Source organism: Zingiber officinale, chromosome 4B (genome assembly GCF_018446385.1).
Source record: "Zingiber officinale cultivar Zhangliang chromosome 4B, Zo_v1.1, whole genome shotgun sequence".
Lineage (NCBI taxonomy): Eukaryota > Viridiplantae > Streptophyta > Magnoliopsida > Zingiberales > Zingiberaceae > Zingiber > Zingiber officinale.
This window is the reverse complement of record NC_055993.1, coordinates 16,862,173-16,875,108: the sequence shown is the minus strand read 5'-3', so window position 1 is coordinate 16,875,108 and position 12,936 is coordinate 16,862,173. Positions and strand designations below refer to the sequence as shown.

At 31.4% G+C, this 12,936-nt stretch overlaps 1 protein-coding gene across 4 annotated transcripts in view; it reads right to left on the bottom strand.

The window, feature by feature from the left end:
• The window catches only part of LOC121974797 (DNA mismatch repair protein MSH1, mitochondrial-like), a 117,030-nt gene that overhangs the window by 15,730 nt on the left and 88,364 nt on the right, over window positions 1-12,936 (bottom strand). For all 4 annotated transcript variants that reach the window (XM_042526027.1, XM_042526029.1, XM_042526028.1 and 1 more), the window contains 2 exons: window positions 10,566-10,633; window positions 4,949-5,122 (listed from right to left, as the gene is read on the bottom strand). In XM_042526027.1, coding sequence (XP_042381961.1) covers window positions 4,949-5,122; window positions 10,566-10,633 — 242 coding nt within the window. The remainder of the gene's footprint in view (window positions 1-4,948; window positions 5,123-10,565; window positions 10,634-12,936) is intronic.

Genomic DNA, 12,936 nt, shown 5'->3' with positions numbered 1-12,936 from the left:
CAGCTCCTCTTCAAATTCTATCTTTCTAAATGAGCCCACCAAATAATCGCTATTATGTCAGGCATCACTAGCAAACCTAATGTATTGTTAATTTCAAAGCTTTTCTTTATGCTTGGAACTTTAAGTTTAATTTATTCACTTTCTCATCAATTAACATAATATCATCTACACTAGCAAGAATTATCCAAAATTACTAATTATTTCTAAGACCCTAAAAACAATTATTAATTATTTCTTTATTAATAAAATTATCAACCTTACATTTTTTTTTAATTAATAAACATACACAAAAATTACTTTTTGTTTTCAATATATTTCTTTTATCAATTGTTTGACAGTAAACTAAATTGATTTTTGAAAATGTTTGTTTTATTTTTTAGTTTCACCTCAATAACTCTTTATGAAAGTTTTGTGGTACGAAATACCAACTTCATTGATCTATAATTTATACAATATTGTGTGTCATCTTTTTTCTCACAAATTAGCCCAAAAATCTTTTACTTTCCCTGATTTCCTTGAGTGTCTCCATAATTCTCAAAATTTTATTATATGCTAAATTTACCAAACTATATCTTGATATTGAAACTCTTCTAAGCATTAGTAACATGATTTGATCTAAGTCTTCAAAACTAAGGTCTGTAGAATGCTCATTAAATAAATAAAATCAAATAAAATTTCCTGCTTCCTTTATGTATTGTATTAAAAAGAACTTTTTGTTTTTCATCATTTATGCATTTCGTAATCTAATTCATACATTTTCTTTACCCTAACATTAGCAATACAATAAATATTTTCTCCTCCACATTAGTTTCTAGCCGATTATAATATTTTAAATAATATTATCCAACTCTAATCCAAAATTACTCTCTACTTAACACCAAATATTACCTTTACAAAGATTTATTTGCATCCTAACAATCAAACATCATGAAATACCAAGTTTGTCATTTATAAACAGATGAGCAAAAATAAAAAACGGGTTTTTTTTTTATATAGAATCGTCAAAGGAGTGTCCTTTTTTATTTATCATCAAAAAGGCATCATAGGATACCCCAATTTACAGAAGCTACAAATATGTACTTTTAAGACTCACCCAAATAAAATTGGATCAATTTTCTTTTGGTCTATGTCCCACCCAATCCATCAAAGGACACCCTAATATTATAGCAACCCCTATTAATTCAACCAAAATAATGTCCCTTTTTATCTCCTTGCAAACACTGCTTTGTCTCCCTACCATTGACAAACTTCACTTTTTTTTCTCAATCTACACTATCATTCTTCTTTAGTTATTTCTTATTTTGTTTCTTCATTTTTTTATGAATATATTTTTGAAGCTCTTGTTCATTCAAAGCACTTTTCTACCCAATAAACCTCTAAAAAAATCATGTACTGCACTCATGTTATTCTTTATTTAAGATCATGTACCAAAAACTACTAAATGGTCCTAAATTAAAAAAGGAAGCCATATCACCACACAGGAAGAGGGTGCAGGGGACACATAAGAGTGCTTAAGAGTGTTTGTGAAATTAGATTAGCTCAAGTCCATATAATTGTTGTGCCCAATCTACTAAATAAACCTAAATTGGTCAAAATTAGAAATAGAATACATACTCTTTAGGGTGTAACAAATCCATGTGTACTTATTATGAATTTAGACAAATTTAAGCTCATGTAGTAGTTTTAGCTAAATTTATTACATGAACCTAAAAGTTCAAAATTAGGGAGGAAAAATACACATAGTGACTTCAAAGGGTCAAGGAAATGCATAGAAGTACTTATTTATGAATTTAAAATAATTTAAGACCATATAACACTCTTGTACTAAATGGGTTTAAATTGGTCAAAATTGTAAAAAGAATGCATATAATGGCACTAGAGGGTTCAAGGAACACATAGGAGAGTTTATTTGTGAACTTAGACCAATTTAGCTATATGCATGGTTCTAAATTGGTTAAAATTAGAAAATAAATCAATATAAGGACCAATAATCGCATAAGGAATAAGAGTGTTTTGTTTATAAGTTTAGAGCAACTTAGATCTCTTTACTAGTTTTGCCCAAACTTATGGACCTAATCTGGTCAAAATTACAAAAAAGAATGTATATGGTGACTTAATAGGGTCTAAAAAAAGCATAAAAGTGCTTATCTGTGAACTTAGAGAAGTCTTAGTCCATATAGCAGGTTTGCCAAAATGGCAAAACTACATAAACCCAACCAAGTTTCAAATATTATACATATTATTAATCATACATATTAAAAAAATTTAATGACATCTTTATTTTTGTAGTGCTAGATGACTTTAAGTTCTTAAGGCAACAAATTCTCAAAAGAGCTCTAAAAGCATAGCATCACACAATCATAGAAATATACAATTGAATGACTTTTAAGTTTAACAGATGAGATTATGAAGCAAAAATCTACTTTAAAGTTTTGTTTGTATACAATACACACTTTGTTGACTTTGTTGCACCAATACGAAGACTAACAAGTCATATTTTATTTGCAAAGAATCACCTAATTATAGAATAATTATGTAAGGAGGAAAATTATAATTTTATAACTTTGATACATATGCAAGGCAAGGAGCTACGCTCTGTAATTTTGATATATGTGCATAGGGAACAAATAGAATTATGTAGCTTTGATATATGTACAAGTAGGAAAAATACAACTGTGTAACTTTGATGTATGTGTAAGGAAGAAAATTATAACTTTGTAACTTTGATATATATGCAAGGGGGAAAATTGTAACCTTTTAATTATGATATATATTTAAGAAAAGCCCCCGGGGAAGAGTTGAGTTGGTTAGTGCTAGACAAAGTTGCTACCATAAGGCAAGGGTTCGAATCTTGGCAAAGCAGAGGAAAAAAAAAACCCTTTCCGCACTAGCCAACTACAACTTCCCGATTTACCTCATCACGGATGGTGGGCCGACCGTGTGGGGCCGCTGGGATGGCAGATTCTACCTTTTGTTATCATATTAAAGAAAAAAATTATAAATTTATAACACTGATATATGTATACGGAGAAAAAAAATTATAACTATGTAACCTTGATTTATGCGCAATTTAATAGTTTTAGGTCTATAGAGCATTTTTAGCAAAATTACTACATGAACTAGTACTTAACTAAATATGAAAAGCAATGAATCTTACACCTTCATAAGGTTTGATGTTTATTTAATGCAGTTTAAGACCATATAGCATTTTGAATAGAATTGTTATATGGTTATAAATTGGTCTAAATCGGAAAAGAAAGTCATTTATCAAATCTAGAGGCTTCAAAGAACACATAAGAGTTGTGTTTATGAATTTAAAGTAACTTAACACCATATAATATAGCAGGATATAGCAGTTTCCTTCAAAACTGCCACATAGACCTAAAATGTTCAAAATTTAAAAATAAAAAATATATATATGTATATATATATATATATATATATATATATATATATAGTAACTCCAAAAGGTCTAAGAAATGTAGATAAGTGCTTATTTATTAATTTAAGCAATATACTTTGCCTGATATTGCTATGTGCACCTAAAATGTTTAAAATTAGAAAAGGAATAAATATAATGACACCATAGGGTTTAGGGAACACATAACAAATGCTTATTTATGAATTTAGAACAGTTTAGAACATGTATCCATTTTACTCTAAATTGCTACACGAACCTAAAATGTTTAAAATTGGAAAAGAAATGCATATAACTACTCTAGAGTGTGAACAGAATACATAAGAGTGTTTGTTTGAAAATTTAAAAGTGTTCAAGAGTATATGACAAATTTGACCAAATTTGTTATATAGAAAATGCTTAAAATTGAAAAAGAAATGTATATAATAACTCCAAAGGCTAACAGGGAATGCTTAGAAACATTTGTTTGTGAATTTATAATAGTTAAAGACCATGCGATAATTTTGCCCAAGCCTATATGTACCTAAATTTGTCAAAAGTAGATATGGAATGCATACAATGGCTCAATAAGATTTAGGGAACACAGGAGTGTTTACTTGTGAATTTTGACCAGATTAGGTCCATAAAGAAATTTTTTCAAATCCATTATGTTGACCTAAATATTCTAAATTAGAAAAAAAAATGTAAATACAACTCTAGAGGGTCTAGGGAATGCACAAGAGTTTTTGTTTGGAAATTAGAGCATTTTAAGATCTAAAATGTGTACATGGATTAAATAGAATTTATCACTTTGTTAACTATATTTTCCAAGTTTTTTTGTAATTTTTTTATTTTGTTTTTTAATTTATAACTAGTATAGTTGAACAAAATTGCTACATGAGTTTGGTGAGGTGCACACATCAGATTCATTGGATGACTGGCCTTGCTTCTTTAGGTAGTCAAGTGAGGTGTAGCGGGTTTAGAAGGAGAAATTTGGCAGAAAACACCAGGTGAGGCATCCTGGGGTGCCCTTTTAATAAATCAAAAAGAGGCATTTCTTTGCCGATTATGTTAAAAAGACACCTTTTTTTATTTTTTGCCCTAAATAAATAATTGGCTCATTACCACACAACATAGAAAAAGGGAAACTGGGTGAAAGGGTGAATGAAGCTCCCACCAATACGGGTTCTTAGGCCAGACTTCATTAGGTCTATTGTATGCAACCTTACCTTGTATTACAAAAGACTATTTCCGCGACTCCGTAACCACAAGGTCACAAGGCAACAACATTATCACATGGCATATTAAACATTGACTCGTTACCATGCAGCAAAGCACGAAATAAAATATAGAGATGTGCCAAACAACTTCTGAAATATGAATCATTGTTGGTGGATATGCATGCGAACCTTGATGTAATTTGATAAAATGTTTAAATGGATGCTTGTAAAATTTAATGCATCGCTTCTATGTTTAGATACAATTTTAAATTGTAAAATGCATAGTTCTGCCAAACAAAAAAAAACAAGGAGAGTGATGGCAGCTGCATACCATTACATCATATTCAATTTTTAATCCAGTTGCTAACCAAGTTGGCTCCAGCAAAGTATGTAGAATTCCTGAAAGCTCAGAGTTCCTACTCATGTGGATAACCTCGTCAACTACATTCTTTATTCTATAGAGCTCAATGTGATTAGCCTCCTTTGATTCTAGCAATTTTACAAGCTGCAATATACGAAACACATCAGGCAGAATGAACAAGAATTTATTAAAGAATCCAACATTAACATAGATTAAAGCATACACAAGATATGAGTCAAGAAAGTTTAGGACTTGATCCTAACAAATAGTGATCCAACGACATCCACAAGGATAGGACACAAACAATTAATCAAGAATTTTCACAAAAAATTAAGAGAGAGAACAAAATTAGCCGTCAATAAATTAAGCATGATTTGATTAGATTAAAGATGTCATGATTTTATTTAATTGAAATAAATTTAGGAAGATAATTATTGGTAATTATTAGGATTAGAATATTTTCTTATTCTATTTTTTTGTTTTAGAATATTACCTTGTACTCTTTCTATTTAACTATGTATTGAGATCGGAATTATGAATGAATATGAAGTAGATTTTAGTCTTCCTCCTTCATTCTCTTTTGGTGCATTATTAACATGGTATCAGATCCTAGTTCTCGGTCATGATTTTAAAGCTGCTATGGTTAGCGCAGACTGAAAATCATCTGGATCAGCCACTCGCGACAACGCACCATCCTTGGAAGGAGGAAACTGACCAAATTCAAATGTCTTCTTGTCCGATTCCCTCTAAATCACCATACATAGATGCAATGGAAAAAATTATCTTAAACGGGCTCAATCAGTGCGCTTGGTGATTGATGGTAAAGGGAAACTCAGATATTTGACTAAGAAATACAGCCACCAGCTTTAAATGATCCGAGATACAAACAATGGCGCTCGGAGAATTCTTTGGTGATTGTCTGGCTTATTAACTCGATGGATCCAATCATTAGCAAGCCTTTCATGTTCTTACCAACAGCTCGTGATGTATGGGAAGCGGTACGTGAAACCTACTCTGATATGGAGAATCATTCTCAACTATTAGAATTAAATATTCAAATGTGGAGAATGCAACAAAGAAACCAAGATGTTACTACCTATTACAATGAAATGATGATTGTATGGCAGGAATTAGATTTATTTGAAGAAGAGGAATGGGAAAACACCAATGATAGTATTCGATATAAAAAGAAGGTAGAGAGAAGCATAGTGTTTGTGTTTTTGGTAGGTTTAAATAAGGAGCTTGATGAAGTTCAGGGACGGATACTTGGGAGAAAACCTCTACCTTCCATTAAAGAAATTTTCTCAAACGTCCGTCAAGAGGAGGCTCAACGTCAAGTGATGCTAAAAGGAATTGAAGAACCAAAGATAGTAAAGAGTGAGGGATCTGACCTTGTCACTAAAGGGACCTGTTTTGAAGGCGATAAGCCAAAACTCCGGTGTGAAAGGTGCCAGAAACCATGGCACACTATGGAGACATATGAGAAAATCCATGGCAAACTAGAAAATTATAAAAGGAAGTTAGGCAGCAACTTTCAAGCTACTAATAGGGGCGTTCAGACCCTTCAAACAAACGGTATTGATTCTAGACAACAATCATCGGCCTCTAAATCTCTTCCTTTCACAAAGGATCAAATAGAGCACCTGTATAAAATGCTTCAATCTCACACTATTGGAAATTCTAACTCTTCTTGCTCTCTAGCTCAGATAGGTATATTCCCTATAGCTTCAATTGCCAGCATAAACTCAAATGGTTCCTGGATATTAGATTCAGGTGTCATTGCCCATATGACAAGCATATCATAATTTTTCTCTTCATATACACCATGTGCAGGGAATAAAAAGGTTAAAATTGTTGATGGATCCTTTGCTACTATCGCAAGGAAAGGAATTGTTGTTGTTTCTCCTTTCCTTGTCCTTAGAAATGTTTTGCATATACCTCATTTATCATATAATATGTTATCCGTTAGCAAACTTACCTTTGATCTTAACTGTCATGCTGTTTTATTGTTCTCTCATTGTGAATTTCAGGATTTAGCCTCGGAGAAGATGATTGGCAATGCTAGACAGGACAATGGCCTCTACATCTTAAATTCTGGATCAACCTTCTTCAAACAAGACCTTAAGATCTATTTCAACTCGATTTCTGCTTCTAATGACATTGAGATTATGTTATGGCATTATCGTTAGGGCATCCAAACTTTCAATATCTAAGATAATTGTTGCCTAAGTTATTTTTAAATAAAAGTCCTTTATCGTTTAGATGTGAATTAGCCAAACATCATCGCTCGGTGTTTCCATTACAACCATATAAAAAATTAGCACCATTTACTTTGATACATAGTGATGTTTAAGGTCCCTTTAGGATGGTAACATTCTCTAAAAAAGGGTAATTTATCACATTTATTGATGATTATACTAGAATGACTTGGGTATCTCTTTTGAAAAATAAATCTGGTGTTGGAAATGTGTTCATAAATTTTTATAATATGATTCAAACACAATTTCAAACACAGACTAAAATTTTTCGTAGTGATAATAGGAAAGAATATTTTAATCAATTATTAGGGAATTTTTTTTGCTGAGAAGGGAATTGTTCATCAAAGTTCTTGTATTCACACTCCTCAACAAAATGGAGTAGCTGAAAGAAAAAATAAGCATCTCCTCAAAGTTGCAAGAGCTCTAAGTTTTCATACTAAAGTTCCAAAGTATCTTTGGGGTGATGTGATTCTAACAGCTACTTATTTAATAAAGAAATTACCAACAAGGATACTGAATTTTCAAACTCCGATAAAAACCTTTCAAAATTGTTTCCCTAACTCTGGGTTCTTCATAGATATTTCCCTAAAAATTGTTGGTAGCATTATCTTCGTTCACAATCATGACCCAAGAAGTTCTAAACTTGATCCAAAATCTTATAAATGCATCTTTATTGGGTACCCTACAAATCAAAGAGGATACAAATATTTTGATTCAATTTAAAAAAAAAAATTGTATCTATGGATGTCACAATTTTTTAGGGACAATCTTACTATGATTCTCACCTTCAGGGGGATCATAATAGGGAAGATGAATGTTTAAATGAGTCAAGACTTAACTTGTTATTTCGAGGAAGAACCTAAACCTATGCCATTTCAAAACAATGACATGACATAAAAGAGTAACAATCGGTTCAAAGGTCTTGTTTATGTCGGGCTAAAAGAAAAGAAGACATTGATCAAAGGCAAAATCATGAGACTATCAATGATTACTCAAAGATCCCTGACAATAAAACTCAAAGTATGCATGAGTTAAATTCCTCAAGTCAAGTTGATCTTTCTATTGCCCCAAGGAAAGGAGTTCAGTCATGCACACAACACCCACTTTCGAATTTTGTATCTTATAAATATTTGTCTTCTGCCTATTGCGCTTATGTTTCATAACTTGACAGTGTTAGCATTCCAACAATATTCACGAAATTTTAAAGATACCCGAGTGGAAAGAAGTAATTTTTGAGGAAATGAGAGTTCTACAGAAGAATTCTACTTGGGAGAAGGTTGATCTACCTACGGTAAATCGATTGTTGGATGTGAGTATTCACCATAAAGTACAACTCAGACAATTCCCTAGAATGATATAAGGCTCGTTTGGCTGCTAAAGGCTTTACGCAAACTTATAGAGTAGACTATTTTGAAACATGCTCTCCATTGGCTAAATTGCACACTGTTCGAGTCATATTATCACTTGCTGCAAATCTTGATTGGCCACTAAATCAAATGATGACTATGTCAGGTTTCTCATCCGTAAAAATGATGACTATTTGCAACTTGCCAGGTGAAGCTGCTATACCCAAGGTTTAAAATCTCGACCCGAGCCGAAATTTCGATCTTAGACTGAAACGATACGATTTCGGTATCGTATCGTGTCGTACCGACACGGTTTCAGTATTTTTTTATTTATATATATAGTAATTATTAGATAAATATATTTATTGTTTATAATTTAAAAATAAGTTGTTTGTTGATTTTATATAAGTTCTCTATTATTAAACAACTTAATATTGTTAGAAAAAATAATTAAATATAATTTTTTTAAGAAAATTGATCTAACAATAATTCAAATAAATAATCATAATTATATAAATTAACACAAAATACTATTTTATATCTAATAATTATATAAATTGAATATTTATTTATATGAAGGGGAGCCTTGGCGCAATGGTAAAGTTGTTGTCATGTGACCAAAAGGTCACGGGTTCAAATCCTAGAAACAACCTCTTGCAAAAAGCAGGGTAAGGTTGCATACAATGTATCCTTTCCTGGGAGCTCGCATGGTGGGAGCTTCGTGCACCGGGCTACCTTTTTTTTAATATTTATTTATTTATTTATTTAATAATTTAAATAATATATTTAAAATAGTAAGAAAAAAAATTAGAATATCAATTAAACATTAAAATAGTAAAAAAATATAAAATAATTTTTTAAAAAAATACCAGAATATAAATTTAATTTATTAGAATTTTTATAAATTTTTTTAAAAAATTTTAGAATTTTTAAAAAATTTTTGATTTTTTAAATAAAATTTAAAACATGATAAACAATTTCAGAATATTATTTCATAAAATTTATTATTTTTTTAAAAAAATAAATATTTTTTATATTTTATTAGGATAATTTAATTAGGGTTAATGAAAGCTTCTTTCAAATATCACACTTCCTTAGGAATTGTTTCATTTATTTAAATTAGAATATGAATTTGTATACTAAACCTACGACGCTCACCTCTAATGCCCGCGCCCGCCTCCAACATGATGCTCTCGGACACCTCTGACGGCAACGAAGGAGTCCGACAATGCTTTTGGCTCCACCAGAAACGACACAAGTGCGCCCGCCCAACGGCTCCGAAGGCGTTTCTGGTGGTGCAGAGGCGTCACGCGACGCTTCCGGCTCCGCCAGAAACGTCGAGACATGCGCGCATGATGTGTCGGTTTCGCCTCCGTGGCGGAACGAATAAATTATATAGCCAATAATCCAATCAATCATTAATATTAAATGGCATCAAACAATAACTTTGTCATGGTCAGCTAACTAAAGGATATGTGTAATCATATGATTGCACATTCACATGCAATACAGTAAATCCCTGCCTTCTGCAAATGCAGTAACATATGCCATTTCTTAAAACAATGGCCAAAGCTACATTTGTAATATAGTGACTATCACTTTTCAAGTTATATCGCAACCAATCATACAATCTGAACCCTTTTCGTGTTTCTGTAATTTAGGGCTTTTGCGTGGAAGATGCCAACATGAAAGAAACTATTAACTTATAGTAAAATCATATATAAATTAATAGAAGAACTATTAACTTTTAGTAAAAGAAGCATTTACACTGACTTCCTCCAAATTAGTAATGTCATGTTGATTTCTCAACATCCAAGAACACATTACTTTTTTAAAAATTAAAGCACGCAAAAAATTGATAGCATAAACATCAATACGAGTTCTAACTGCTCAACAATAGAATAAAGAGAAATGCAAAACAAAATATAACCAGAGCAGCGAAAAATAAAATTTAAAAACATAAACAAACAAGCAACAAAGTACCTTAGCAGATGGTATACACGTGAAATCTGGAATAGAAGAAACCACACTACTCATAAGCCTGCATGCATCTGTCAGGAAAACCTCCAGCTTAGTGTTTCCAAGAAAATAAAATAAAATTCAATGAATTGAAACATAGAGCAAATTTAAATTACATGGCATAATAACATTTTTTGAGTTGCAATTAGAAGCATGGTTATTAAGATTGGTAGATAGTGACACAGATCACCGAGTCCAATTTGTATCAACAAAGCTCAAACTTATCTTTCCTAACAAATCCATTATCTCAAAAAGGTCATTGGAGGGAGTTTTTTTATATAAAAAGAAAACAAGATTCAAAGAAATTAACTAGAAATGAATTAGATTCCACTACAAAATGGATGGAATTGGTTAAAAATTTGTTCCATTAGGTTGATTAAAAAAACTCAAGAGATTAACAAACTTTTAGCTAACCTCAACTTGAGTCCTATCAGGCACCCATGAGAGGGCAAAGAGTCTTCATAGCTCCTCGCCAACACTTGAGATTCACTTCAACTTTGATTTGCTCAAAAATACTCTTCATTGAGAGAAATTTTAATAACGCAATTCCAATGAAATTTAGGTCCAAGCTATACCCTATAATATGGAATTTTTAAATAATAAAAACTTTTATCAAATAAAATATTATTCAATTTCTTTAAAGTAATAAATAGGGTTTCAATATTTATTTGCATACATTTTGATTTAATAATTTAATATTTTTATTATTTACTGATAGATATTAAAAGATAAGATTTATTATTTATTGATGATGCAGTACACATGCATTTATATTAGTGATCTACTATTAGCTAATAGTTCAATATTATAATTTAATCAAGTCAAATAATAACAACAATATAATACTATTAACTTGATAATGACAATAATATATTGTGAATATATCATTAATCCATTTTATTAGTTGTAATCAAAATTTAATATACGCTCCTTTTTAATAAAATTCTTCAAAATAGCAGCATATCCTAGACATTGCATCTCAATTACTTGGTAGTAATCTCGTTAATGCCACAGATTTTGCAAAATCGTGGCATATTAAGTGACTGATTTATCTCCCTGCTTAGTAGCACCTACTTTGACTTTGAGTTCATAAACTTGGGCAGCATTACGAGCTTTTGAGTAAGTGCGGGTGATGCAGTCCCAAATTTCATTAGGAGTAAACATACATGTATCATGATGGATGGTTCCATTGAATCCCATAACCAAGACATAATCATAGAGTCTTTTTCATCCCATGCCTCAAAATTGGATCGATCGTGGAAGTCTTGTCCCAAGGATATGGCTAAGTTCCCCTTTGCCTTTAAGGTACATACAATCAACCTAAAACCATTTCAAGTAGTTCTTCCAATTGAGTCTATTGGATGCTTGAATATTCTGTAAATCACAATTTTCAAGACTGAACTACAATCATCAGACACAATAGATTGGCCAGAATTGTTGGAAATGGTTGTTTGAGAATCGGCCATAATGAAGAAATGCAGAAGCATAAAGGAAGAAAAAAGAGAGATTTAGTAATGAAAGTTAAAGCTCTGATATCATATGAAAAGAATTGATGTGGAAAATTTTCCTTAATGGGAATACCTAGTATTATATACAAAATTACAATAGATGAGAGAATAGGAAAGTAATTATTCCTAAAGATAGCTTTCTAACTAAATCCCTTAATTTCCTACTCTGCTCACAATTGTCTATTCATATGAACAGCTGTTTATTTCTGTAAAAGTTATTCACAGTTGTTCGACAAAGAGCATTGGGTATAATGTACACATTACGTCAATCCATTATCCTTGCAGAACTTTTACCTAACCAAAGTCGTGAATGTTTAATATCAACTAATTATCCATATTCTATCATCTTAAATCATTATCTTACTTTACAAGGGAATCTTGGCGCAATGGTAAAGTTGTTATTGTGTAACCTAGAGACCAAGAGTTTGAGTCTCAGAAACAGCCACTTGCAAATGTGTACTAAAGACCCTTCCTTGGAACTCTGCATTGGCAGGAGCTTCATGCACCAGGCTGCGCCTTTTTTAAAGGCATTATCTTACTTTAGGAGCTCAATGGAATGATATGATTGATGTACTAACTCCAAATAGTTGTGATAAAGATGATTTGATAATGATGATAACAATGGTGTTGTTGATCTTCCAATTAACACAATGTGATCTATATAAGAGACTCATAAGCCATATGAATTGCTAAATGCAACTATATTTCATGTCAAGATGATGATGTTTTATTTCAATGCAATCTGATCTCAGTGACTCAAAATTCCTAAAAGTATTTTCTATATTCGATGTCTAACTTATCATTACGGGAAAAGGGGAATTATTCAT